Genomic DNA, 27,356 nt, shown 5'->3' with positions numbered 1-27,356 from the left:
AAAAAAAAAAACCCAAGGCTATCTAATATAACAGTTATTGACTGGCAGGGGGTATATAACATTCTTTGGACCTGAAGGGAGTTATATTTTCCCTCTGGAAAATATAACCACTTGGGAAATATAACTCCCTTCAGCGGTCCAAATAATGTTATATTACACCCCCTGCCAGTCAATAACTGTATAATGCTTACATGAACTTTTCAAGGATGAACTTGGATGTATCCGGTCTAGGAAGCGAGTCCAATATTGACACTTCTCCCTTGGTGACATCTGCAGCTACAAGAACCCAGTGTGATTGATTAACATTGACTGGAAGGAATAACCATCTGTACTTCAGTAGGTTGACCTGTGCACATAGTTTAAAAAACAATTCATATTTCATTGAAAATATAAATACATGTATCAGTAGATTAACTGTAGTAATAGTCCTAAGAACAAAATTAAACAATTAAATACCTGTAGATGGACCTTTTACTGCGTGCATAGTCTAAAATGATGCCTCCGCCATGGAGCAATTTTACAAAACAGACTGATTTTTATGCCTCCGCCACCGAAGGTGGTGCCGGAGGCATCATGTTTTCGGGTTGTCCGTCCGTACGTCCGTACGTCCGTCCCGTTTGACCGTTATCACAATATCTCAAGAACCATTTAAGATTTAAACTTAAGACTCGGGAATAGTATTTATCACCATAGGAAGACGATCTGATTAGATTTTGGAGTACGTAGGTCAAAGGTCACAGGTCACAGAGGTCAACTTATGAAATTCCTTGTATTGAGTTTGTTAGCGCGATATCTCAAGAACCATTTGAGATTTAAACTTCAAACTTAAGGATAGTATGTATCACCATAGGAAGACGATCTGATTAGATTTTGGAGCACGTATGTCAAAGGTCAAGGGTCACAGAGGTCAACTTATGAAATTCCATACATTGAGATTGTTATCATGATATCTCAAGAACCACTGGAGATTTAAACTTCAAACTTAGTGATAGTGTGTATCACTATAGGAAAACAATCTGATTACATTTTGGAGCACGTAGGTCAAAGGTCAAGGGTCATAGAGGTCAACTTATGAAATTCCATACATTGAGATTGTTATCATGATATCTCAAGAACCACTGGAGATGTAAAAACTTCAAACTTAAGGATAGTATGTATCACCATAGGAAGACGATCTGATTAGATTTTGGAGCACGTAGGTCAAAGGTCAAGGGTCACAGAGGTCAACTTATGAAATTCCATACATTGAGATCGTTATCGCGATATCTCAAGAACCACTGGAGAATTTTCACTTCAAACTTAATGATAGTATGTATCACCATATCATAATATCTCAAGAACCACTGGAGATTTAAACTTCAAACTTAATGATAGTGTGTATCACCATAGGAAGACAATCTGAATAGATTTTGGAGCACGTAGGTCAAAGGTCAAGGGTCACAGAGGTCAACTTATGAAATTCCATACATTGAGATTGTTATCATGATATCTCAAGAACCACTGGAGATTTAAACTTTAAACTTGTTTAAATTGCTCTATGGCGGAGGCATCATTTTCGACTGCGCGCAGTCAAAATTCCATCTAGTTTCCTCATATTTTGATTTTCAACGTAAACACAACGTACACGTAAACTTTCTTCAATATTATGGCTTTTGTCAGTTATCTGATTTGGTTTTAATAAAAATGTCATACCAAAGGTCGTTGATCCTACATGTATCATCCCGTAAGCATTGTTATTAATAATAAAAGTGAAAAAAGTTAGGCACATATATACTATTCTTTATTGAAGCATAAGATAAAGCAATGTAAAAGTCTTACAAAGTGGAAACAGGACTTTGACCTTGACAATACTGTATGGAGTTCTTATTACCTTCTTCCCTTTAATTCAATTGTCGATGTTAACATGAGGTGGTTTCAGTTCAAGATACTGAATAGAATTCTTTATATGAAAGATGCTTTGTTCAAATTTGAATTAGTTAAAGATAACTTATGTACATTTTGTTATAACAGTGTAGAAATGATTATGCATAGATTTTGTTACTGTATTCATTTAAACAAAATATGGTCAAAACTTGAGTATTGGCTGTCCCGTAATAATGTATCGTATTTTGAAGTCATGTCTAAATTAGTCATGACTGAAGTTAAACAACTGTTTAGTTAGACACGACTTAACTACAAAGTTGTGCTTATAACTTTAATCACAACTTCTGCTCATGCCCTGTAGGTGTTAATTCTGACATTCCCGCAGACGATAGACTCATGCAATGCGCATGCGTGCGCGCACCAGATAAATAAATTTATGCGCACACCTAGCTGTGCGCATGCTAGTTATGTGATCGTGACGTCATGACTAGACATGTACTGTAGGCCTACCAGTATGTACTGCACTGGCCCACAGTACAACCACACTAATCACTTATCAGTGCCTCAGTGCCTTAGAATATCCAGAAAAGAAACTTCTCCAACAGAATGGATAGTCTATTATAGAGTATGGAATTTCCAAGATGTCACCATTAGATAAGAATAGTTAATATTATTGAGAAAAAAAATCAGGCTACACAAGAAAAAATCCTGCAAAACGTATTTGAAATTGTAGAGGATGCATGTACCATTGTTCTCCCCTGCAAGTTTGGGGTCAGCAGGTAGAGTGTACCGTACACTTTGAAACGCACCAGAATCGCGCCCTTAAACAGGACTTAAACAACCCCTCGCAGTCATCTAAAGTTAAACAGGACTTAGACAGGACTTTAACTTTTAACTCCTGTTTAACTTGATTTAATCACAACTTCAGAATGCAAACTAGATGGAATTCGACTGCGCGCAGTTGAAAATGATGCCTCCATCATAGAGCAATTTTACAAACCAAAACAGAAGAAATTTTTCGGATTCAAGTTCAATTGTAATCCATTGACAGGTTCTCAGAATATCGTGATTACAAGCAATTTCTCATATACATATATGACCCTTTGATCTTTGACCTCATGACCCTAAAATCTACTCAGTTCATTGGCTGTGCAAGATGTCCTGAGTTAAAAAGTAATCCATCTGTCAGTTCTAATGAGAATGCGTTCACAAGCTATTTTTGCATACATAATGAGCCCATGATCTTTGACCTTTGACCTTATGAACCAAGAATCTACTCAGTTCATTGGCTCTGCAAGTAACATACATGAACTAATTTTGGCAGGAATCCATCAATCGGTTCTTGAGATAACGCGATCACAAGCTGTTATTGCATACATAATGTGTGCTGTGGCCTTTGACCTTTGACCTCATGACCACTAAATCTAATCAGTTCATCGGCTCTGCAAGTAACATACATGACCTAAGTTTGGCAGCAATCCATCAATCGGTTCTTGAGATAACGCGATCACAAGCTGATTATGCATACATAATGAGCCCTGTGACCTTTGACCTTTAACCTCATGACCCAAAATCTAATCAGTTCATTGGCTCTGCAAGATACATACATGACCAAAGTTTGGCAGGAATCCATCAATCGGTTCTTCAGATAACGCGATCACGAGCTGTTTTTGCATACCTAATGAGCCCTGTGACCTTTGACCTTTGACCTCGTGACCCCAAAATCTAATCAGTTCATCGGCTCTGCAAGATACATACATGACCAAAGTTTGGCAGGAATCCATCAATCGGTTCTTCAGATAACGCGATCACAAGAACGGGACGTACGTACGTACGTATGTACGTACGTACGTCCCGTACGGACAACCCGAAAACATAATGCCTCTGGCTACTTCGTAACGGAGGCATAAAAAAGTTAGTCACGACTTTGTGACTAATGTTAGACTGAACTTCGACAACTGTTTAGTTAAACAGGAGCTAGACAAGATTTCAGAATACGGGCCATTAAGTTTAGAAATCAAAATAAGTTGTTTTGGTTTCATGGTAATAATAACAGTGCCCTCAACTGTATTATGATTATAGTAAGGAAAGAAATTTTTGCAGCCAAAAGCAAACAGTGTTTGCCAGTTTTTGAACACATAATATCAACAATAGAGTGTTATTATAACACTAGCAGGACCCGCGGAAATCAGCGGGATTCTAGAGGGGGGCGGGGGTGTAAATAAGTATATAGAGACTGTCTAAATTAAAACCACCAAGAACTTTATTCGCCATTTAGGCCATTACAAAAAATATACATGTTTAGCGTCCCGCCCGTTTCCTTTTTAGGGGCCGCCTCCTATTTTTTAATTTTTTTAATTTTTTAATTTTTTTTTAAAATTTTCTTTTTTTTTTAAAGAAAAAAACACGAAAAACACAGCTAAAATGGATGTATTTCTGATTAAAAAAAAAAAAAAATTGTCGGCCGCCATCTTGAAAAATAGCCCGAATGTCAGGGAAAATGTACGGAGCGACCATTTTAAGCGGCCATTTTGAAAAAAAAAAAAAAAAAAAAGGGCCTCCTTCCTATTTTTCAAAAAAACAGGATGCTAAACATAGTTTTTTTTTTATTTGGCCTTATATAAAAATTTAAAAAACAATCCAACTGTACCGGTAGTTATTCTATAAGCAACTGGAAATGCGTAGAGTTCCGTAGTGTGGCGTACCGACTACGAAGAAATTAGGCTGCGTATTAATGGGAAAATAGTCCCTGCGTAGGTTATGCGTAGGCTGGGGTACAGGTTTGCTTATGGTTGCTTACTGTGTGGAAAGCTTTTACTGCTTTGTCGATCTGGCGTAGGGTAGCGTACTGTTGGGTAGGCATGTAGCGTAGTGTTGCGTAAAAAGGCGTACTTTTTGCGTCAAGTTTCTACGCCGAAAGTACGCGAAAAAAATTAAACATGTTGAATTGTTTTCGTTCATCTTGCGTACCCCTTTCCGTCCCTCAGCATAAGTAACGTAGGCAAGCGTAGATGGTACGCAACACTACGCAACACTACGTATTGACCCCACGCCAATTAGTGACCTGCCAGTGTCACAAATAAAGTTTTAAAAATATGCTCATCTGACCCTAATTAAATGCCTAAAACCCCTGAGCTTTCGGGGGGTTATGGCCCCTTGAAACCCGTGGACCCCATGCCTATATTATATATACACTCAACTCGCTGCGATCTGATCTCTCCCCCCCCCCCCCCCCCCCCACTTTGAAGAACGTTTCTTGGAGCCTGCATGTAACATGCAAGAATGGTACATGGAGATGCATATTTTCTTTCTGCAACCCCCCATCACCCCCCCAAACGATTTTACTCATTACGTACCGGTAACTGTTTTGCAATGCATGAAGTCACGTACTTCTGTCTGGTTGAGTACAATTCATAACCTTATTTAAAATTAATGCTTTCTTGTAATTTACTGTAGATATAAGACAATAATAGTCTCCGATGGCTGAGTAGACGTAGAGTCGTATAGTTTTGTAGCTGTATAGGTGGACAAAATTATGGCACTTCGGTCCGCACGCTGTTGTGTTGACGGGTTCTTCGATGGATGGATAGACGTATGTGTAGTTGTATAGTTGTACAAATATTGGCCTGCTTGGCCCCCCCCCCATACTTTTCGACTCTACACTCAGTCAAAGTCCACGCTTGCGACTGAACTGTCAGTCCAATGATTTTCTTGTGAAAACTTTCCCTTAAGAAATAATGATTAAAATTCAGTAAACATGGCCGTAATAATCACAAAATAAGCTTTGATTTCATACCTCCATTCACGAAAACTATACACAAATCGCGGCAATCATGATGGAAATAGGTCTCTAAGTTTGGACGTGGACGGGAAGCCCGTGTATCTCTCTGACTTTGTGCTTGTGCAGCTACTACAAAGGATATCCTATAGAAAGATACTTTACTCGGGTAATCCCGACCCTGTGCATCGTGCATTTAATACGCAACTTAATGTGAGTGGATAGTCATCGGTCGTGTGTCTACGGATGTAATGTTGAATATCCATGAGGTATCTCTGTCGTCACGCATATCCTGCATTATGCATATCGCGTCTGTTTTCGCCCTGGACGTCGACACGGAGGAGGACCTCGGGCGGAGAATAGCCAATTCCACAGAGTAGACTCTCCCGCGGACGATGGCACCGGGCACGGGTACCCCGAGGGGAGGGTTCAGGAGGAGATAGCTGCACCAACTTCGGTCGGCGATCTCATTAAAAAACAATAGAATACAAAGGCTCGCGGAGACGTCGCGCCCCCCGCGGAGCCTTAGCGTATTATTATTATAGATGGAAAAGTATATATGTCAAACAAATCTGAAAAAAAAAGAAATTCATGAAAAATTGTTTACTTTTTGCAAACTGTTTCTGATTGTTTATTTCTTCAAATTCATTTTGCCAAGTAAATCTGTGATATTTAAAAAAGTAAACTTTAATTTGTTACTGATATCTATAAATTTATTTTGTTATCATATTTTAAATGGCCAAGAATTTTCATTTTGAAATTCTGCATGTAAACATCAATTCTTGTATACATATGTGACAACATTTTTTAATAAAGGATTCCTGTGGAAGGGGGAACACACACACACACACAAAAAAAACTACAAACCAAAACAGAAGCAATTAAAAAAAAATTCAAGTTTGATTGTAGCCTATTTTTCATATACAGTACATGTTTGACCCTTTGATCTTGGACATCATGGCCCTAAAATTTAATCAATTCATTGGCTCTGCAAGATACATACATGTCTTGAGTTTGATGGTAATCCATATGTCTGTTTTAATGATAATACGTTCACAAGCTATTTTTGCATACATAATGAGCCGTGACCTTTGAACTTTTAACTCAAAACCTACTTAGTTCATTGGCTCTGCAAGATACATACATGACATAAGTTTGGCGGTAATCCATCCATTGGTTTCTGAGATAACACGATCACGAGAACGGGACGTACAAACGTATGTATGTACCAGGGGCGTAAACCCCGGGGGGGATGGGGGGGCTGCATCCCCCCCTGGCTCGAAGTAGGGGGGGATGGCCTGTACAATCATCCCCCCCTGATATTACAAAAAAAAGAGAGAAAAAAAGGAAGAAGAAGAAGAAGAAGAAGAAGAAGAAGAAAAAAATGTGATTGTTTCAATTTTAGCATAATACATGAGAAATTAGTTATTTTTTTAATGTAAGTATAACTGTATAGCCTACACGGATATAGTATGTCACCATCATTAAGAGTAGTTGCGCGACGTGCGCGAACAAGCACTTCATAAACTTTAGAATAATTTTTCGTTATTTTGCAAGGTATTATTATAGCCCAGACGTAAAGTGCGCCAGCGCGCGAGCGCTTAAAAAGTGCAATCATGTACAGTAGATGCCCGGCTCCCCCCATTTAGTATTATTTAGGGTACGCGTACGCTCGTTCCCGCCCTTTGAAAGCACCCCCTGTAATGTTATGAGCTGAAGTTATGCAGCACTCCTAATTTGAATATAACTTACACCTGTATGTGCTCATTGTTAAACAGCCATGCACATTCATTCAGAAGCAACCATGCAGAAAGCACTCTTCAATACAGTACTCTTGGCACACAGAGTGTGTGATGTATTTAATGAGTAATTAGCCATGCACACATTCAACCCTCATACACTGCCTTATGTACTGGACATGTGAGAGTGGTAAGTTGCACTTGACCACTAGCATGCACAGCATAAGCATGATGTTTTTAGTTACACCAATAAACTCCTGAACCTCAAGCAAAGATATGTGGAGCTTATTACTTTCTTGACCCAGCTACATTTAGTAAAGTACTAACCAAGAAGTCTACATAACAAACCCACTATTTTTGACACCCCCCACCCTATCTCAGGACTGCCAACATTTCTGAATCCCCCTTTCGCCGGCATTTCGCTGGCTTTTCCTACCTTGAAGACCCCCCCCCCCCAAAATCCGGATCACGTACTGCTAAATGTACAACCCCCCCCCCCATTTCAGGTGAGCTCTAGTCGATCAGGGGGGGGGGGGGGGACTGGGGGCCAATGCTTTTACTTTTCAAAATGAAATAATCCTGAATGAGCTTTCAAAGCTAGCAGGAATTTCAGGAATTTGATCCCGGGATTTGATCAATTTTTCTATGATATTCAAAATATTTTATAACCTCCTTTTTACAATTCTCAGGAGTCCAAAGAGAGAGAGAAAAAAACCCACCCCCTTTTTAAAGAAATTAAGAGTCGAGAATGGTACAACGAATAGTCTTCTTTCTCTAATGATTTAATGAAACGTAAAAGCTTCCGCGCTTCGCGCGGGAGGGGGGAGGGGGGAGGGGGGAGGGGGGAGGGAAAAACTGAATTCAGATGAGGATTAAAAGTCAAGAACGGTACAACGAATCGTCTTCTTTCTCCAATGATTTTATGAAACATAAAAGCTTCCGTGCTTCGCGCAGGAGGGGGGAAGGGAAAAACTGAATTCAGATGAGGATTAAAAGTCGAGAACGGTACAACGAATCGTCTTCTTTCCCTAATGATTTAATGAAACGTAAAAGCTTCCGCGCTTCGCGCGGGAGGGGGGGGGGACTGAATTCAGACGAGGATTAAAAGTCGAGAACGATACAACAAATCGTCTTCTTTCTCCAATGATTTTATGAAACGTAAAAGCTTCCGCGCTTCGCGCAGGAGGGGGGAAGGAAAAAACTGAATTCAGATGAGGATTAAAAGTCGAGAACGGTACAACGAATCGTCTTCTTTTCCTAATGATTTAATGAAACGTAAAAGCTTAGGCGCTTCGCGCGGGAGGGGAGGCGGGAACTGAATTCAGACGAGGATTAAGAGTCGAGAACGGAACAACGAATCGTCTTCTTTCTCTAATGATTTTATGAAACGTAAAAGCTTCCGCGCTTCGCGCAGGAGGGGGGGGGGGGAACTGAATCCAGACGAGGATTATTTTCGAGAACAGTACAACGAATCGTCTTCTTTCTCTAATATTGTTTGTTCGTTTGTGTGTGTGTGTGCGTTTGTGTGGGCTCTCGCCTCAGCATTCTTGTGGGGTTTTATGTGCGCTTCACATACCCCTTGTGAGGCATTTTTACTTTGTGGGGTATTTTTTCAGGACCCCACAGAGTTAAGTCTTTCAAATGACTGTATATTCGGTGTCCTATGCCCTGCGGGGCATTAGAAGTGGTACCCCATAAATGACTTTTTGTGAGCGTGTGCTAAAACTTGCACACTTTTTTATGGTAACATCGTAAGCACACCGCCGGGTTGTTATCGCCAGGTTGTACATACCCCACTAGTAGGGGACCACAAGGTATATCTGGAACGCACAGAAATACCCCACAATCAGGTGCCCCACAAAGGCCCTGATGTGTGAATGCGTGTGTGTGTATGTGTGTGTGTGTGCGGGTGTGTGTGTGTTTGTGTGTGCGCGATCGCGCGCGCTTGCGTAAATTAGTGTGGGCTCGTGCTAGTATGTGATGGCTATTGCCGATCATCCCCCCCACTCCTCAGTACGGATTTACGCCCCTGGTATGTACGGACGGAAGGACAGACAGACAACCCGGACAACCATAATGCCTCCGGCTACTTTGTAGCGGAGGCATAACAAAAAATTAATGTTTCATGGGAAATAAGGTGAAGATGGTACCTACTTGTGCAAATGAGATGCTATTTAAACAGCAAAGTAATTATTCAATATCTTTATCAAGCAGTAAAAAAATGTAGAAGTGGGAACATAAATTGTTGTAAATCTTATTTTATCAAATTATCTTTTAATACAGCTCTGTAATACCTTTCCAGATTTAAACTGCTCTCCCCTCCAAACTACCTCTATATATATATATATATATATATATATATATGACCATGCAATAACGTTGACCCATGACCTACAAACCAAAAGCCAGCTGAATAACTCTTTTTGGGGGCCAATCTGCATGAAGCATGCATTTAATTCTTGCTTTTTAATTTGTTAAGCTGTGTTTAATTCATTAGGCTGATGATTGCTTTCCCATTGTGATATTGCATAATAGCACCAAGTTTGAGGTTCAGAACTTGGTTAACCCTATGTAAACTGGGGGGGGGGGGGTCAATTTGACCCCCCCCCCTGTAGAAATTTCGTGACTACTCCAAAACCGCGGCAGATATAAAATTTTCCTTTCATGACTTTTTACTTTCGAGTCTTACGCATCTTTTAAAACAATTTTTTCGAAAATCGGACCTACGGTTACAAGGTCACGTGACCTTTTGTCTTTGCATGTCAGCCCGAAAATCGCTCATTTTCGAGATTTGTGTACAAAACATATGTAAAAGTCATTTCTCCTAAAAATAGATAAAACATTGGTTATTCAGTCTTGTTTAAAGTTTAGATGTTTGTTCTGGGGTCAAAATAGTTGAATTGTAGTTATAAATGAAATAAAACAACAAAAACAATAAAATACATAAGTTAAAAAAACAATGAAATACATAAGAAATTATAAAAACAAGAGATAACATAAGGAATAACCTGGCTCTTCCAATTTTTTGTGTTGTATTATTATTCCAAATGGTCTAATAAATATATGTAGTGAAAAAGAATACTTAAATATGAATAATCTATGATTTATGGGCAGAAATGTGAATTGTATGACCTTATTTGCATAAATTACCATAAATATGCAAATGAGTGAAATTTGAAATTACCATATTATTCTATACACTTCACTTGACATGCATGCAAATTTTCGCGGCGATCGGCGGTGAAACGGCCGAGATCTTAGGGAAAGGGGGGGGGGGTCAACTTGAGCCCCCCCCCCCCCAGTAAAAACCTGGTCTGAAATAGCCCAGTTAAAATAGGATTAAGATATCATGTTGGTTATTGGTTGGTTTTACCTGGCTGCCTGGAAAGCCTCACCCACACCAAACTATAGTTCTCACTACGTTTGCAAAATTGCAAAACACAAAACCTGATCCCCAAAAATTGAAAAACAGATTTGTGGTCGGGTTAGAATTGGCATTGTTTTGGCCTCTAATACAATTAATCCTAGTGGCCCATCTCGTCTACAGGCCTACCTGTCCACATTCGGTTCATATCAAGTTCAGATTGGGTAAATTTGCCATTCCAAGCACTCAAGCCCGTCCCTAGTCAGTTTAAATCCATTCTTTATCTACCTCGTCATAAATTGAGACCTATGTGACCTTTGATTTCTCACCAACATATCCCTAAATGTAATGAATTTTCTTTCTGTAGTAGGACTTGAACTGAGCATATAGTTCGTACTAACATTTATTGAACTATCACGTAAACGAGAATGAGGGACAGACAACCTAAACACATGATACATACCTTCCTGAAGAGCCATGATTGGAACTGCTCCCTTTGCAAGTGCACTGCTGCATAACTAGGCATGACAAAAATGTGGTCATCAGACCGTTTGTTGTTCTCTCGGGCTAAGATACGCATTCAAGATCTGCAAATGTATAGAAATAAATTAATTAAGAATAAAAATCAAGATACACCTAGATTCTTTGTATGAAATATATTATTATAAATACGAATGGAGAAATACATCAGTCCATGCACATAATTGTTACGATGTAAACAAAAAATCAATTGAGAGGATGTGTTTTGTGTAACAGAGTTTTATGAATTTTTTTGTGGACCTTATACAGTTCTTTTTTAGGTTCCTTTTCAAAAATTCAATTAGGTTTCTAGCCTACAAGCAATTGAAGACAATTCAACAATTTGTGTCAATGTACAATGGTATTGAATCAGTCAAAGATGAGCTAGTGCAATTTAGGAGATCTTGAACTATATACCATCGAGGTCACTTTTTGTCTGACGTGGAGGTACCACAGCTTAATAGAGCCCCCCCCTTTTGTATTGCAGTTATCTAATTTAGTTCATGGGAGATTTGATTCACAATCAAACTTCAAATCAAAGACAGATAACATTTAAAGTATTGATTTCGGTCATATTTTTTTAATGCGTTAATTCCACCTATCACAAAGTTTTAAACATTTTTGATATTTTGATATTAAAAAGCATAAGCAAAATCAAAGAAAAAAATTATTAAAAATAAAAAAATTAATTAAATAAATCATTTGTTATTCTTTTGTGGAATTTATGGTGAAACGCATTCCAAGTAATCACTACATTGGGAAAGTTGCAGTTGTATGGGATTTTGCGTGTATTACTTTCAGGAAAATTTTAGTGCTAACCCAAAATTAAAATCACATGTCAAAAATTACATAAAATTTACAAGTTTATCTTAATGTTCGCTATCTACATTTACGGAAGGTCATATCTATTATTTACTCTTTCATGTGACTATATTTCAAGACACCTGACAAAACACCGTGATTTATGGATTTGTTCAAATTTCGAAAAGCGATTTATCTAAAAAAGACAAGCACTATACTGCACCCATGCATGAGTGATTAAAATCAATTTGAATTGAGGGAACCAAAAAGTCATTTGGCAGACGGTAGCTAAATTTCAAAGAGAAAATCACATTTCTGGAAAGTTTTGTTTCTTCCCTTTAATCACGAAAATAAGCATGGAATAACAAAGTTCTGTTCGTTTAAAGTAATGCTTGCATTTCCATAATTTCATTAAACAAATTTGTTTTCACTGGCTGCCTGCCGCAGCAACAAGCAGAATTGACCAAAGACTTAACTCCGCTTCGTTGACAATGCTTTTTGGTTCCCTCTCTTCAAATTGATTTTATCACTCATGCGTGAAATATGCATCACATGAGTTGCATGAAATGAAAGAGGATGATCTAAGCTTTACAAATATGTGTCATTTATTAATTATAATTGTGATTAAGTTATGATGAAAGATATATAATTCTCGGGTTCGTTTTTCTAGGACTCACTGTATATATATGTATATGTATATACTTATGCATGTATTCATCATACATGTATGTCATAATTTATGTACTCATGATATGCTTGTTTTATAATAAATTAAAGTAATTAATCACCCTGTCATTGATCCAATTTGGGCTCCTTAGAGTCTGAAAGTCTGATACTTCCAGAGTCTCTCCACAAACACTGTATCGACCATCCTTGCCAGTAGAAGGGAGTGGCTGTCTTCTCACCCAGGCTAGTTCTTCAGAGGCCACACATGAATCTGCAATACAATTTTGTTTAAAGTTTGATGACGTGCATAATGATATCATAAAGATTAACAGCTCTGTTGAAAGGCCAAACATAAAATACAGGTATTGCTGGACTAATTTAGATTTGCAATACCATTCATGCACTGAGCATATAAACCATCTTTCATGACCATATTTGAAATCACTCTATACTTTACTTCCTATTTTAGCTACCTTATAATTATTAAGCTTTATAATTATAGAAATAACAACTCATTGTAATCACATTTAGTTTAGTAAAATAATTAAATTCACTTCTGTGCTATAAAAAGCAAGAAACAATACATATCTGTATTCTGTATCTTGACACATGTATGAATGTATGATGATGCCATATGTTTTCTAATTTTGTATCAATGTGGGTTTTTTGGTAATAAGCTTGTACGTACATGTAACTGTTATACAGGGCTGCCTGAAAAAATGATGTTATAACTTCTTAAGGGGTATAACGCTGTAACAACAAAAAATAAATAAATCAAAGCTAAGTGGCCGAGGAAGAAGTAATGGAGATTGCAGATTTAATCCATAAATTATATCACAGAATGATTTTATTGGGCCGCCTTGAACACACCCTTGCAAGGTGGATATGTGCACTATACAAATATCCAATATCATTATTTTTTTTAATTATGTTTCCATAGTCATATAAGCTGGAAGTGGGGGGGGGGGGAGGGCTATGATAATGCCATCAAAAGCTATTTTTGCATTTAGAATAAGCCCCATGACCTCATGGCCCCAAAATCTAATCAGCTAATTGGCTCTAAAGGATAGTTATACATGACCCAAGTTTGGTTGGAATCCATCGGTTCTTAAAGGTCCCCTCTAACCCAACTAACTTAGCCTTTCAAAACATGAGTACAGCTCTACTTATTAATATTCCAGCCTAAATTTTTGTAGAAAATCTCTATATTGACCAAAAAATGATAATAACCATCCAATTTTCACAGATTTCAAGCTTCCTAGGCTACAACCCTCGAAAAAGGTAATTATGGTCACGTGGCTTGATGACGCATTTTACGTCATTGCGGGAATGTCCTTGTATTTGTCTTTCAACTAAGGATCTTACAATCTTATTGTATTTCATAATTAGGAAATGGCCAGAAACGTTCTTGGATTATCAAGTGCATATTATTTTTCGGATAAATGTCCCTTTTTTTTCAATATCATACTTTGCCTTTTAAAAGATATTTTAATGCCTAAATAACCATCCTTTTCACCAGGAAGTCGCAAGCAGACGCTTTTTGCTTAAACCCCGTCTTAACCCAAAAATATAGTTGCGGTGTCATCCGGACATGGTCCAGATGACATTCTACCCTGTTCCAGTTACGACGCGTCAATCGTTGTACCGTTCGGTCAATATCGAGGTGACATCAAGACGAGTTTCACCTTAGTCGGGCCAGGGTGAGATTGCGGTAACGTCCAGACATTGTCCGGAAGACATCCTGATAAACGGCCTTAAGGCGCAAGCGGAACTCTACCCGGGTAGAATGACGTCAGGGCCGTGAAAAAATGTATACATGTACACAGCGCGCCACAGCTGATTGCGATGGGAGGTGAGGTTGTTATGGTAACCTACCTGAGTGAGGTTTTTGGCAGGTGGCTGGTTAAGACGGTGTCCATGAGCCTGGCAAATGCTCACCCCATGTTTTACGATCAGACCCCCAACGGTTTCTTATCCACATATCGCTCGGGTGAGATCGAAAATAGTTCTATTAAGACGGGGCTTTAGACTCATACCATACTCATTTCATTATTTTGCATGCACGTTCTTGTCAGCCTGGCGTCAGTTTGCTTTAGAACACAAGCTATCAAACGAGTGGGCAAAGAGCCTATGGTGTTTAATTTTATCATTATTTGTTGGCGTTCTTGCTTTTACGCTTGCGGCTTAGTTTTGTTTTTTCAACTCTACGGCTGGAATCTACTGATACTATCAAGCCACCAAGAAAGGATTGGGGTGCAGAAAGGAGAAGGGTAATTTTCCACTTAGAATAAAACTGTTAAGCCTAGAGTATTTCAGTTTAGACCGCTCAATCCGATATATGCACTTTCAATTACGTACGCCTGAACTGGAGTATGAGTGGTCTAGTCTAGACTAATATTTTATCAGTCTCAGTCAGTCAACAATTTAGATTACGTCTAGAGCTACCGGTCTGCTTCTGCCTCAGCCTCAGGCGTCTCGTCGAGCTCGGGCTTGAACTGATATAGGGTTTGATGTTACTGTGGTAAATTTCAGCGCCTGTTCAGAACTGTGAGTGTGAGGGTGTCCACCCGTGACTCCGGCGTGGAGATACCCTACTATAACATATCAAAAATCAACTGAATCCCCAGTAATTGTTCAACAAATGGTTATGATTTAAAAGTCATTATCTTTCTTACCTGTTTTGAGTCAATTATCTTTTCTGTTTTGGAGTATTTTTCCTAAAAACGAAGACATTAGTATACATGCACTTTCTCACAGGTTTCACGGCACACCTCTGCACAATACAAGTGCATACACTGTACCGTACTGACGATGGAGTGCGGGTGCACGCGCGTGCGTGACGTTAACGACCGTAATGATCATCATCCATTCATAATGTGAATTACTTGCATGAATTTAATGAGGAACTGAAATTACATTCCTTTACTTCATGCACACCTGTGCGCCCGCACCCTGTGGTCGTTATGCACTTGTATTGTGCAGCGGTTTGCCGTGAACCTGTGAGAAAGTGCATGCATAATAATGTCTTCATTTTTAGGAAGAATACTCCAAATTGACACAAAGCAAGTAAGAAAGATAACGACTTTTAAATCATGACCATTATTTTAACAACTGTGGAAGATTTGGTTGATTTTTGGTATGTTGTAGAACATATAGTAGGGTATCTCCATTAAAGTGTTATGTTATGTTGTGTATAATGCCAATGTTGTCTCCTACAGTGACGTCATATGCTATTGCGCAATACAGCTCTGAAACAGGGCTTTTTTCTGAGCGTTCTGAGTCGTCATTTTTAAAGCTAGATTCAAGAGTTATTGATGATTTCTAAGAAAAATCATTGTCATATTCGGAATCTCCATTAATTTTTTCTTCTTCATGTCTCTTTGTCAATTTTAAGCCCGTTTTGGTTAGAGGGGACCTTTAAGATAACGCGATCACGAGAAAAAAACGTATGTACGGACGGACAACCCGAATACATAATGCCTCCGGCCACTTCGTTGCAGAGACATAACAAACTGTAACCTGTATCTAAATGAAAAATTATTCTTCTTCATCCATTTAATTACATTCCACCTACTTTCAACACAGATTGTGATGTGCCATAATCCTTTTCTTTGCATGATAGTTACATGTGCATGTACCTTTATTGATACTTGATAATAATCCTATATCCTACCTCATGGATGTTTGACACTGAGAGACCTGCCAAGGCCTCGTTTCTTCTCCTTAACCCTGCTGTCCCCTTCCCTGCCCGCTACCATCTGCTGGGGTGGATGGGGTGTTGATTGTCTGAGATGCTGCTGCTGGGGTTGTGACTGGGGTTGTGACTGGGGGTGTGGCTGGGGGTGTGCCTGGGGGTGTGGCTGGGGGTATGGCTGTGTCCTCTGGGTAGATTGCTGAGATTGGGCAGAGGGAGGGCGGCTGGGGAGATGGTCCTTGATTGTGGTGTTACTGAGATGAGGACCTCCCTGTATGGAAGTAAACAGTACAAGAGATATAATACTATTCACAATTACTCTATATTTACTTTATGATGAGATAATGTAGTTGATGCCTATATCAAGGTATAGAAAAGAATAATATCGCACATCTAGCTTTGAAACATCAGCAAATTATTCTTGACGTCATAGGGTACAATAAAATCTACTTCATGATAAACATGAACATTTATCACAATTCTTAAAGAGGGAGAGAAAATTAAAAAGGTACATTGGGAAAGACAGAAAAGATGAAAAATCTAGCTTATAAACAGCAAAAGTTTGTATAGAACTAACAAAGAACGGGATATAATTGGAACCTATCTCATGATACATAGGAAAATATATTGAAATTTAAAAAGGGAAAGGATATAAAAGCAATGGATGGCAAATGTATAAATGTCCTGTAAAACAGTCAGGATAAAATGCAAGCAAAATACTAAAAGATTGATCAAACAATGATGCTCAGAACTTAAATATTCTCTGAACTGTACTCCAGTTATAATCAAGTACTCATTTGATAAAATAAGAACAAATCTGCCAAATGTGTAAGAACTCCTGGAAAATGAAGGTATATTTGATAAGTCAACAAACCTGGTTATTCTGCCTTGCTGACATTATAACTGGAACATTCTCTCCAAGAGATTGCTTGGTTTTCATGTCCTTCACATCAAGACGTTGCACACCCCCGAGAGGCTGTGCTCTGGTTAGCGAGTCCTTGTTTTTCTTTAGGATGGGAGGGACTGATCCATTGGGAAATAGGGGTGATTTCTGTTGTTGCTGATTGGAAACACCAGCAATCATGGAGGGAGTGGTGCTTTGTGGCCTGTATGATTCTGTTTCAATTAGAAAGGACAAACATATTAAATTTATGTACCGGTAGTTCCAAATAAAAGAAGTTTTCGTTCAATTTGAAATATCAGTCTATATGTGTTGTGTTATATATCCAAGTCTTGGTTTCAAGAATGTTTCATTTTAACAATAACATAAACAACCCCTAAAAGTAATACAACACAGTACAGGGCTACATCAGGTTGTCCCACATTTCATGACTTCATGACTTTTTCCCTCAAGTCTTACGCACATTTCGATACCATTTTTGTCGAAATCGGATATACCTGTAAGGTGTTACATAACAATTAGTATGCGCATGTCATCAAAAAAACTGCTATAATATATTCATGTACAAGCAGAAATGTGAATACAGGTTCAGATGTATTTCTTCCAAAGTGGGAGATATGAAATGATATCAAATTTCTTTTATATGTTACTCAAAGTAACTTGATGTATTCCAGAACAAAAGAATACATTAGAACTAAAACAATAGATATAATAAGAAATATAAAACAATAAAATACATAAGAAAATAAAATGATGAATTTTGAATGCATATTCATGATTTATGCAAATTAACCTATGCATTTTCAAATATCATAAAAATATTGAAACCTCATGAATTTGAGATGAAGGAAACATTTATTCAACACATTTTCAAGATTCTTCACAAGTCTACAGACAAATATGTAGAGTTTTCTGTAAAATGCATAAAATTTTCATTTTGCATAATTAATTAGGCTATAACGACAAAGATTTACATATTAGGTGAAAAACTAATTATACCATCTTGTTCCTTACGTAAATATCTACAAACATACACATTTTCGTGTTCATCTGACATTCGACGGCCGAGATCATAGAGGGGGACCTCCCAGGCCCCCAACCCCCCCCCCCCTTAGTCAGTGAGGTGCTCAAAATAGCCCAGTACAGTAAGGGTTAAAGGGAAGAAGAATACAATTAAAATGCTGATAATTAACATCTTCTTGGATAACCTCTGTGATTAACTGAGATGAATACTTCTAACTTCTTGCAAAAACTAAGTTCGACAGCACAATTTGTTATCATCGATATTGAAAACGTCCATCAATTTGGACCTACATTTGACAATTTGAATATCACCAAAAGCAATGGCGATAGTAATTTGCATTGGACATGACTCTTCCTCTTTGACCGTGCTCCTTAAAATAACAAAAATACATGGATCGCTGTTTTGCATCGATCCTTCATGATGAACTTTGTGATTTACAGAACAGGAAGCACAAATGACCAAAGTGTGATTTCAAATGCAAGGTAAGTTTTAGACTTTCAGAAAAGGTGAGCCCCCTGGAATGTTTGCCCCCTCCCCCCCCCCCCCCCCCCCCAATCTCAAACATCTTCTGGCGCATTGACTTGGATTAAGCTGTACACTATTCAAAGGAATTATGATTTACTGCACAGCAATGATGAACTGTGATAGTCACAGTTCATCATTACTGTGCTGTGCAGTAAATCATATAAATCATATAGTCACTATATATATAAATGAAAGAATGACATAATTTCAGTTGTTATAACCATAACAGAACCTTCTACATTGCAAAAATGTTAATGCTGTAGGAAAATGTACCTGCAGCTGCTTTCTTGGTGCATTCATCAGCAAATCTAACCCGTTTAGTCTTACACTCCTTCAGGGTTGCTTGTCGCAGTCTCTGTTTGACTGTATAATAAACAATAAACATAACAAAGGACAATATAAAAAATGACAGTGTAGTAGGTATTAAAGTAGTGTTTCATTGTAACATAGATAAATTTAGACAACCTTTAGCTTAACCCTATGTTAACTGGGGGGGGGGGGGGGTCAATTTGACCCCCCCCCCCCCCGTAATAATTTTGCGACTACTCCGAAACCGCGGCAGATATAAAATTTTCCTTTCATGACTTCTTTCTTTCGGGTCTTACGCATCTTTTAAAACAATTTCTTAGAAAATCGGACGTATAGTTACAAAGTCACGTGACCTTTTGTCTTTGCATGTCAGCCCGAAAATATATATTATCTTACCTTATTTTATCTTACATTATTTTTTGATCTTGCTCCAATTTCTTTCGAGAGAAGTCCCTGCATCATATAAGATTTTGCGGAGGTGTGAATAACGAGGAGAAAATCTCAACTTACCTTGTGAGGATTTGTTTTCTACAGCCTTGGTTATGAGCTCCTTATTTGTTTGGAGTCTCTCTGCAGCAGCTCCTACTCTGGCTATCTTCTTTTTCTTCCTCAGTGGAAGATTCGAGGGTGATGGCTGGCTCCTTTTCTTTGATGCTGTGTTCTTAGGTCGGTCCTCAACTAAGCCACTTTCATTCCGGAGCTTCATTTGCACGATTATTAGGAGCAGGCCCAACTTGTCGTCCATCATGTTTAGTACATCATCTGAACTCAAGTAAGTTAAGGGCCAATTGCTTTTTCGCAGAGGGCAAATGGCCTCGTTTTGGAAGTTCCTCCAACATAGTGTCATCAGCTGGCTGGTCTAATTGATCGGGCTGATGGTCTCCCAAGTCTATACCTTAGTCGGCAGGCACCTCAAGAAAACCGCAAACTTCTGTGTCCAAGGTGTAGAGTGGAGAGTTGCGAAACTTCTCGGGTAGAGCAGACCAAGTTGTCCCTGGAAGTAGCTCCAACACGGCAAACATGTGTTTGCAAGGGAGATGAGTCCAACGCCAGTCCCAGCATTCACACTTGGGAATGCCATTCTCAGTCTGAAGATGAACATTGTATGAAGTTCTTGGCCATGTCGTCTCACTTTTCACCTGTATAAGATATTTTGTTGGTAAAATGTGAATACTATAAGGTACTTGATCTAGATATTCCTCTGTCTGTACCAGTTCCTCTAAATACCTATCAAAATTGATGCATATCTAATTGAATAGACAACTTATGGTCCAAATTTACAAAGACGGTTTATATTAACATAGGGTAGTGAAGTCCTTCATGGTTTGTTTTAAGCGTATATGTGCAGCGTATATATTTTATTTAAGCGTATGCATCAGTCATATGTGCTTATCGACCCAAACCACGTATACACATAGAAAATATAAATATTTGTAATTTCACATAATAAAATACAAAAGAAAAGGTGGGTTTATGACATTACCTGCCCACTCATTTGGACACAGCTTCGTTTCGCAGTTTTATGAAACAATGCAAACTTCAAAATGCTGTAAATTTCTATAATTCATCCAAATTTGATAACATTATCAATATTTTGATTGTTTAATTTTACTCTATTTATTAATTCAAATCAATTTGATCTCAGGGTGGACAATCCCTTTAAGTGGTCAACTGATTAGAATTAAAATGAGAAGTAATATGCTACCTGGAAGCAGTGCTCTGATTTTCTTATGACATCATCCTTTGTTAGCGTCCCTGCCATCTCAATTTTCCTCATGCAATGACGGATGAAATAGGATGGACGATTCTGCAGATAGGGTGGGATGGCATCATCATATGTCCTTCCCAGTGAGTCGATTGCTGTCAGATCTTCTCTGATATATCTGGGGAAGCAAACATATCGGATTTGAATTAATCATATTTCTACATAGGTTGGCAATTTACGATCGTTTTATAAATTAAGTATCTAAGATTCCTACCCGGTTTAGAGGAAATACTAGTAAATACTGGAAAATATCTAGTCTTCCAAATTACTGATGAAATTGCTTATTTTGGGAGTATTTTCTAGCCACCGGTATCTCTTTGATTGCATATACATGTACCTTTTCAAAGCACTTATAGTATCCCATAACATGAAAGAGATATTATTGCTCTAGGTGATTAATTGTTTTTTCCTCCATAGTATGGATGTTTGGCTCAACTTTGCTTGCAAGAAATATTCTTAGCAAGGTCAATATCTACTGAACATTACTTTATTTTAACACAGCCCTAAACCCACATCATATCCATGACCCCATCTTATAAAGAGTTACGATTGGTCCAAATCAATCGCAAGTCCTCCAACCAATCGCAAGTTTGCAGTCTTCTATCTCTTATTTACATAGTTGCTATTGAAATCAATTGCAAATGTCCTATGTGAGTTAACTCCTGCTATTAACCATAACAAGTTGGAAAATACAGCAAAGAGGTTATCAATATTTTGCTTTGACATGGAAGTGTGAAAATATAATTCATTAATAACAATTAATGCTATATTACAACTACAGCTTATTATAATAATAATAATAGTGAACATTTATAATGCGCCATGTCTGTCAAAAATGACACTCCTGGCGCAGTTTTGTGGAAGTTGTATAATTGTGGGCAAGAATTCAAGAAAGAAAGTAAAATACACATAAGTTACAGTTTAACATACTTCAGGACATAATTTGCAATAATACAATAATACAATACAAAGCATATTACAGTAAATCAAGTTATATAAGGGTAGTACAATGTAAGACATTATACAGGCCTTATATTTCAATATTTTTAGGGCAAGGCCACTTTTCTGTAGGGCACATTCCTATATTGCAGAACAAATAGGAAGAATTGGAAAGGGCACAAAAAATCTCCAAGGCCAATGAGAGGGGCATTGAGGCCAATCAAAGGGGCATTCACGGCCATGGCCTTGGTGGCCTTGGATTAATTCAAGCCCTGGACATAATTAAACAAACTAATATGTTGAGAACAGAAACGTTTTTAACAAAGACTTGAACTGTGAGTAGGAGTTCTCATTACGGAGGTGAGGAGGGAGTGAGTTCCACAGTTCAGGGCCAGAACTTGAAAATGAACGCCTTCCCCAGGAGTGCCGTGAACGTGGGATGCAAAGAAGTTGGGTGTGAGCAGAGCGGAGTCGTCGTGGTGGTTCGTAGAGGTGAACTAGGTCTTGTATGTATGAGGGTGCAGTGCAGTGAAGTGCTTGACGAGAAGAATGACTTTGAAGATGATGCGTTGGCGGACAGGAAGCCAGTGCAGTGCCTGAATGATGGGTGAGATGTGAGTGGTGCCTTTAGTGAGCGTTACAAGTCTGGCCGCGGAGTTCTGGAGTTGTTGGAGGCATTGCAGCTGGTAGTCAGGAAGATGTATCAGAAGAGAATTGCAAAAGTCTGAGCGAGAAGAGATGAGGGAATAAACCATGGTTTCAGAAGCCTAAGTGTCAGGAATCTTCGGATGTGCGAAAGATTGCGGAGTTGGAATCTAATGGCTTTGCATGTGTGAGATACATGATGATTTAGAGTCAAGTTCGAGTCGATGACAACACCAAGGTTCCGGCATTTAGTTGTGGGGCTGATCTGGTCATCACAAACTGTAACAAAACTTTCCGGGATCTTGTTCAGCATGACCTTTGAGCCTAAAATCATAAACTATTAGCTTAATATGTAATACTATACCCAAGATCACTCAGACTGGATATCTGGAAAATGTGTGTTACCCCAAAATCCGATTGCAGTTGACATATTAAAATATTAAAACGTCTTTTTCATTAATTTGTACAAGTCATTCTGAATTCTAGTTTCAGTTAATTATTTACATCAATAAGTTTCACATTTTGTATTTATGTTGTAGGACCCAGCGAGTGTTCATCAGTAACCAGTGATCATGGAGTCACCCTATATACTAAAACAAGACTAATATCAGTAAATTAATAAATAAACAGTAATAAATGTTAACTACCTGTCTATAAAGACATTGAGACCACTAAATGTGGCCACTGTATAAAGACGGGTTAAATACCACACATTTCTTGGGAGACAAAATGCATGGCCACTATAGACATGTGGCATTTATAGAAAGGTGGCCACTAAGACAGGTTTTACTGTATTTAGACATATTGATCCATATTCTGAACTCCAGTTTAATGTAAACTGTGGTCTAAATCCGTGGTTTAACAATGGGTAGCCAAAAGTGATACAAAACTGTAACAGTACGTAGATGTTCAAATTTTCAGCACATTTGGCACTCAAACTATTAAAAACTGTATTGGAATGATAACTACAATAGTTTTATTCATCATTAAAGCATGAGAAAAGAGCCCAGCAAATGTAAGAAACATACATTTTTGACATTTTTGGCTTCCCATAATCTTAGTACATACTTAACTAATTAATTAAGTTAAACCAGAGTTCAGAATACGGGCCAATAAGATCGTACTTTCGAGAGTTTAACCCATTCACAATAGGGAGGGCAAAAGATTTACAATGTAGTTGTTTTGAAGCCAATTAGATCTTTAGCATGATTTCCACTGCTCCATATGCTCTGCTCCCCTCCAGCTTCATTTCCTTATCAACACCCCTAAAAAGTAGCAGTCACTTTAGGTCTAAGATTTTCAAATTTATTTTATATTCTCTCTTAGTTTTTTTCTGTTTGTATACCTTACCTGCACATGCTGTTAGGCAGGTATTCCAAAATGAGAATAGAAATCATTCCAGAAATACTGGTGTAGTTCTTCTTTTCCAAGAAGGAATATTTGAATATCCCATTCTGCCTCTCCAGTCCGTTGTTGGTGTTGACCTGAACTCCTTTGTTGCAACGGTTGCCCCATACCCAGCGCTGAAATATAAAACGGATGTATAATCAATTTGTTGTCTTTGTTCAAGAAATAAATATATTATTGATGATTTTACTTTCATGTATCCAATGGGACAAAATAATTTCATGCATTCTTTACAACCCACTGTGATTTTAGGCCTGTGAACTACTTGTGAAATTACAGTAAGATCGTCTTCCTATATATATGATGATACATACTAGCACCGATTTGCAGTTTTTACCTCAGACATGGTTCTCAATATATCTTGTGAACAAAAAGAATGATGGACGGACAAGCTCAAAACATTATTTCTTCAGTACAATCTTAAGTTGGTGGAGGCATTAAAATAGATATTACATGTATTGGTTTGAGTAATGTGATTAAAAACGTAATACTTAAGTAATATTGACTGCCTTCTGGGCAATACGACATATATCGCTCGAACCGAAGGTGAGGGTGATGTATGACAAGTCGTATTGCCCTGAATTAGGCAGTCAATATTACTATTATTAACCACATCAGACATCTAGAGCAAACAAGAAACTCTTACTATCTTATACTCTTAAATTATGTAGGCTACACAGGGTTTCCTAGCATTAGAAGTTGCAAAAACATTGTCAAACCAGCATTGTTCATTCAGTGTTTGACAGATTTTCGATACACTGCAAACAGTTTGCCTAGGGTGTGATTGTTACGTCACAATAGAGTTTGCGCAAAGTGGTCATTTTCTTATACACGATGCGCGATGTAAATTACAGTAGCTGATGCGCGATGTAAATTACAACTGGCTCTATAATATTGCTCATTAGTTTAACACGCATTTTGCCATTGACTTTTCAGAGCGGGCTAAAATATTTTTTCATTGGTTTACTGTATAATCATATTGACCGGCAAATTACACACAAATCCCATTGACTTTTCTGAGCGGGCTAAAATATTTGTTCATTGGTTTACTGTATAACCATATTGACCGGCAAATTACACACAAAATCCCATTGACTTTTCTGAGCGGGCTAAAATATTGTAATTTTGTTGGCTTATCCATCAAACCTTGAGGGCAATAACATTCAAAAATTGCCCTGCTCAGATGTCTGATACAGTTAATAATGGAACATATCACATTCCACAATATTCCAGTTTGAAACTGGGCACCACCAGTTTTTAAAAGATAGAATGAAACTGTGTGGCAAAAGTCTCATAGAAGGACAGACACTGCTTCTTTCTTAAGCTACAGTCCCATATACGTCCTGGACCGTCCCAGACCATCCCGGACCCCATCCGGGGTGATCCGGGATTCGGTCCGTGTTGACAACGTGTTGGCACCGGGGTGGTCCTGGATGGTCCTGGATGGTCCTGGATGGTCCTGGGCGGTCCAGGAGTCGACCCCGGATGTTTTTGACGGTCAAAAACTGCCGGGGTGGTCCGGGACGGTCCGGGACAATAGTTTGATCCGGGGTGATCCGTGTAGCCACCGTGCAGGGTCCGGGGTCATCCGTAGTGGGGCCGGGGCGGTCCGTGTTGATCCGTGGCAGTCCGGGAGTGAGTTATTGACCCCGGATCACCCCGGCGCCCCTACGGATGATCCCGGACCCAGCACAGTGGCGACACGGATCACCCTGGATGATCCGGGGCTCTGCCGGGGCGATCCGTGTTGGCACCGGGGCGTTCCGGGATGATTTGTGTTGGCACCGGGATGGTCCGGTGTCATCCGTGTTGGCACCGTGTTGGCACCGGGGTGGTCCGGGACGGTCCGTGGCGGCTCCGTGCTGGGTCTGGAATGATCTGTACTGCTGCCGGGGCTATGCCCGGACGGTCCGGGGCGGTCCGTAGTGGTACTGTGTTGGGTCCGGGGAGAGGGTCGGCGGTTGCGATTTTTTGAACAAAACATCCCGGACCATCCCGGATCACCCCAGACCATGGTCCAGGATTGGTCCGGAGTGGTCCGTGCTCGTCCGTGCTGGTCCGGCTTTATATGGGACTGGGGCTTTACCTTAGAATGTGGAATCCACTGTTTGGTGAACCACTTCTGTAGTTTTGGGTTTTCCTGCCATTCTTTAGAAGCCTTGAGGTATTCCAATGCAGCATTGTACTCTGATGGCTCAGTGGCATGGGCACATCTTCTCAGCATGGAGAGCACTTTCTACTTGCACGAAGCAACACCATTTTCTATCTTCCGGACCCATCGTGTCCATGCTTGTTCTCTGTGAAAATCACAGAGAAAGACAGTGCATGCTGCAAAAAAATAATAAACAAAACAAAAGTACATCGTTATAATTGAGTTAGCGAGCTCACAAAAATCTGAAAGAAAGAAATAAGAAGAAGAAAAAGATTCTGACAAAAACAAGAGGTGATCTGCGATAGTAAAATAAAACAAAAGTACATCATCTACATATGTCTTGAATACAAACAAATCTTATTATGATTCAATATGGTTTTAATAAATTATGTACTGTCAATAACCATTTTTTGTATTTTATGACCATGCAAAGAGATTTCTAAATGCATCAACACATATATAGGGCCAGTACAATGTTATTGCTGAAGAAAACCCTGATAGACAATGCATTTAAAATTGATGGCATATCTTATCACTCTACAGATTTAAAGATTTTAATCATTCAGTATAATTACATTTCAATTGATCCTTAAATTGAACATGTATTTTCAAAGACTGCAACATATATTGTGAAGAAACGTACAATACTTTTATCATTGCTATTACCTGGAAAGATCTGTTCGATGGCATTGATTTCACGTTCTGAAAAATCTGTCATAAAAAATTACGGATTCCATGCAATGCCTTCCTCAGACATCCATTTCTGGATGGTACACAATCCCTGCTTGATTGCTGCAGTGGTCTCAAATTGTACGACAAACTCCCCAACTACGCTATAACCGTAGTTGGTTTTCACCGCCAAAAAGAACAAGGGTAGTGCGTACTTCGTGGTGCGATACGTTGCATCCAAAAGGCACAAGGTGTTTCCATACCTATGATGAAGAAAAAACACAAAGAAAATATCACAAAAGCAATGTTGAATGTGTTGACAAGATATTTCCAAGCACTTTCCTTACAATGTAAAAAAAAAAAATAAGAAATGTTACCAGCATTGCATGCAGGATCTTAACAGGCAAATATAGACTCAATGCAAACATTTTTTAGTTGCATTAACCATGAAATTCCATTTTTTGCCACTCCTTTCAATGAAGCTTTTTTAAAAGAAAGAACATATGTACCATCCCCCCCCCCCCCAAAAAAAGGAAGATTCAAGAAAACAAATATTTTGGAATCAAGATTAATATCCAAAATGAGACCATCTCTAG

General features: G+C 38.7%; 1 protein-coding gene across 3 annotated transcripts; it reads right to left on the bottom strand.

Moving 5' to 3' along the window:
* Positions 1-269: 269 nt before the first annotated feature.
* Positions 270-26,914, bottom strand: LOC100890427 (developmental regulatory protein wetA). 3 transcript variants are annotated; one of them, XR_004066121.1, is made up of 12 exons: positions 26,758-26,914; positions 26,026-26,267; positions 23,883-24,055; positions 22,244-22,611; positions 20,889-21,066; positions 19,694-20,322; positions 19,148-19,237; positions 17,299-17,540; positions 16,404-16,695; positions 12,853-13,001; positions 11,208-11,331; positions 270-346 (listed from the first exon to the last, which is right to left on the bottom strand). XR_004066121.1 is itself a non-coding variant. In XM_030996138.1 (9 exons), the coding sequence occupies exons 5-8, from the start codon at positions 20,028-20,030 to the stop codon at positions 16,405-16,407; spliced, it is 960 nt and encodes a 319-aa protein (XP_030851998.1). In that variant the 5' UTR covers positions 20,031-20,322; positions 20,889-21,066; positions 23,883-24,055; positions 26,026-26,267; positions 26,758-26,914; the 3' UTR covers positions 270-346; position 16,404. The 3 variants fall into 3 exon arrangements, 1 of the variants encoding a protein (XP_030851998.1); XR_004066120.1 differs by lacking the exon at positions 22,244-22,611; XM_030996138.1 differs by lacking the exons at positions 11,208-11,331; positions 12,853-13,001; positions 22,244-22,611.
* Positions 26,915-27,356: the final 442 nt, after the last annotated feature.

The sequence above is a fragment of the Strongylocentrotus purpuratus genome, unplaced genomic scaffold (assembly GCF_000002235.5).
Source record: "Strongylocentrotus purpuratus isolate Spur 01 unplaced genomic scaffold, Spur_5.0 spur5_scaffold_3, whole genome shotgun sequence".
Classification (NCBI taxonomy): Eukaryota; Metazoa; Echinodermata; class Echinoidea; order Camarodonta; family Strongylocentrotidae; genus Strongylocentrotus; species Strongylocentrotus purpuratus.
This window is presented reverse-complemented; position numbering and strand designations above follow the sequence as displayed.